Genomic DNA, 1896 nt, shown 5'->3' with positions numbered 1-1896 from the left:
TTTCACTCGGGTTTGTGTTTTGCCGTCGGCTTCATTTTCACTAGACTGTCTGCTGGGGAAATGGACGCCAGGTGTAGGTTCTCCATGCCTTCCTTCTCCGTCTCTCTCATTGCCCATGTAAGTAACTGGCCGAGTCACATCTTCCTGTGTCATCTCCCTGGTGTAGGACTCCCTTGATGTTTGGTCTCCAAGACACCTTTGTTACCCTGAGATGAATTCCACCCAACAATGTAAATGATTTCCTGGCTTACAGGAAACCATTTGACTTGTCACTCAATGCAAAACCAGCTGAAAAGGAAAAAGAGTAATAAAAGGTGACTGGAAAGTTGGGAGAAATAGGAAGAGAGAAGCCAGACATAGAAAAAAGAGTGATAAAGTTGAAGGAGGAAGTAGGTAGCACTACATCAAGTGAGTGGATGATGTTTGCCACCACTTAGCACCTAGTATAGCAACCGCTTAAGAAGAAAACGCGACACGACAGCTGGCCCAGGGTCGCGTCGTTCAAACTTGGAGCTTAGTTGTCTCTCGAGTTTGGTAGAGATAGCGTGCACTAATCTTGCTCTCGGCAAAATGGCTGCGTTTAAGAATCTTCATAGATTGTGCTCCGTGCGTGGGATTCGGGGATGGCCAGCAAAGGCCCTTCAACAGGTTTGTAAAAAAAGTGAAGTTAAGGTGTTGGGCAGTGGAGGCCAGGGCAAGTGTTGGCGGTTGCGGGGCGAAGGCAAGAACTGGGTATTGAAGAAGTCCAGCGGTGAGGACGAGGAACACCTCTTGGTTGACGAGACGCTTTTCCTAGACAAGGTGAAGGGCGTGGCGGGCACATAGAAGCTGATTGCTGTGTGTCCCGATAAGAAAATTCTTGTGACCAAATTTGCCGGACAAAATCTTCAGAGCTTCTGCGAGGAGCGGTTCAGTGAGATGGATTCAAAATTTATCACATCAGTGGGTCGTCAGGTGGCCACCATAGTCCTTGACATCGCAGCCCGTGGTGTGTACCATAATGACATCAAAATAGATAATGTTTGTGTGCGAAGTGAGGGTGCTGGATGGATAGTGATTCTTATTGATTTTGGAATGGCCAGCACGACTAAAGCAGTGTTTGGTAAGGCGCATTCTGATGAGATGCAGAAAGTGTTCGACTGGATCGCCCCGGAGGTTCTGGCGGGCCATAAGAGCTCCCTGGCCTCTGAGACGTTCAGTGTGGGTCGGCTGATGCACGATTTGTCGATGAGGGGGGGTCTGGCCCTGCTTCCGGAGGTGAAGGGATGGGTTAGGGATGCCTTGTCGCCCGAGCCTAAGTCCCGGCCGTCCCTGACCCGACTCATTACCCTGCTGAATGCCTGAAGCAGGGGCAGAACCGCCAGGGGTAGGTGGAGTGCAGGAAGTGTCAAAGATTACTGGTGTTTTGATTCTCCATTTAAGGTGGTGTCTGATTTTTGCATTTCAGTTGATACTTGATTCTTTCTTTAGACTTATTATCCTTCGTTTTGATTGGTATTTGTCTGCTTATAAGTCCTTATTTTCACGTTGCTGTAATTTACAATAATTTGTTTTATTGTTGTATATTCGAGTCAAGGAATACTTTTCTATGCACATTGGTTATGTAAGGGTTGATTGCATCGTGGATCTGTGCAAGCACAGACCTCTTGCCCAGCTCGGGCCTGCTTGGTGCCGCCATGTTTACATCTGGATAGCTGGATGTGGGAGGTGAGTTTATCAGTTTTTCAGATGTCTGGTATAATATTTAGCACTCCTGATATAGCTTATGTCGACTATGAATACTGGTAGATTCTGATGGTAGGGCATTCTATCCTAATTAGAGTCTGTCTTCTATAGAATTTGAAGAAATTGGTGACCATCCAAACTCATGGCCGGCGTCGACTTCATAAATAATAT

General features: G+C 46.9%; 1 protein-coding gene across 1 annotated transcript; it reads left to right on the top strand.

Moving 5' to 3' along the window:
* The first annotated feature begins 918 nt into the window (after positions 1-918).
* LOC145409606 (putative myosin light chain kinase DDB_G0275057) lies at positions 919-1344 on the top strand. The gene has a single exon (XM_080279957.1). It carries the CDS (start codon positions 919-921, stop codon positions 1342-1344), a length of 426 nt encoding a protein of 141 aa, XP_080136083.1.
* Positions 1345-1896: the final 552 nt, after the last annotated feature.

Source organism: Coenobita brevimanus, chromosome 82 (assembly GCF_032717465.1).
Source record: "Coenobita brevimanus isolate Jiangsu-jjx chromosome 82, ASM3271746v2, whole genome shotgun sequence".
NCBI lineage: Eukaryota > Metazoa > Arthropoda > Malacostraca > Decapoda > Coenobitidae > Coenobita > Coenobita brevimanus.
The sequence above is the reverse complement of the archived record's forward strand: the minus strand, read 5'-3'. Positions and strand labels throughout refer to the sequence as shown.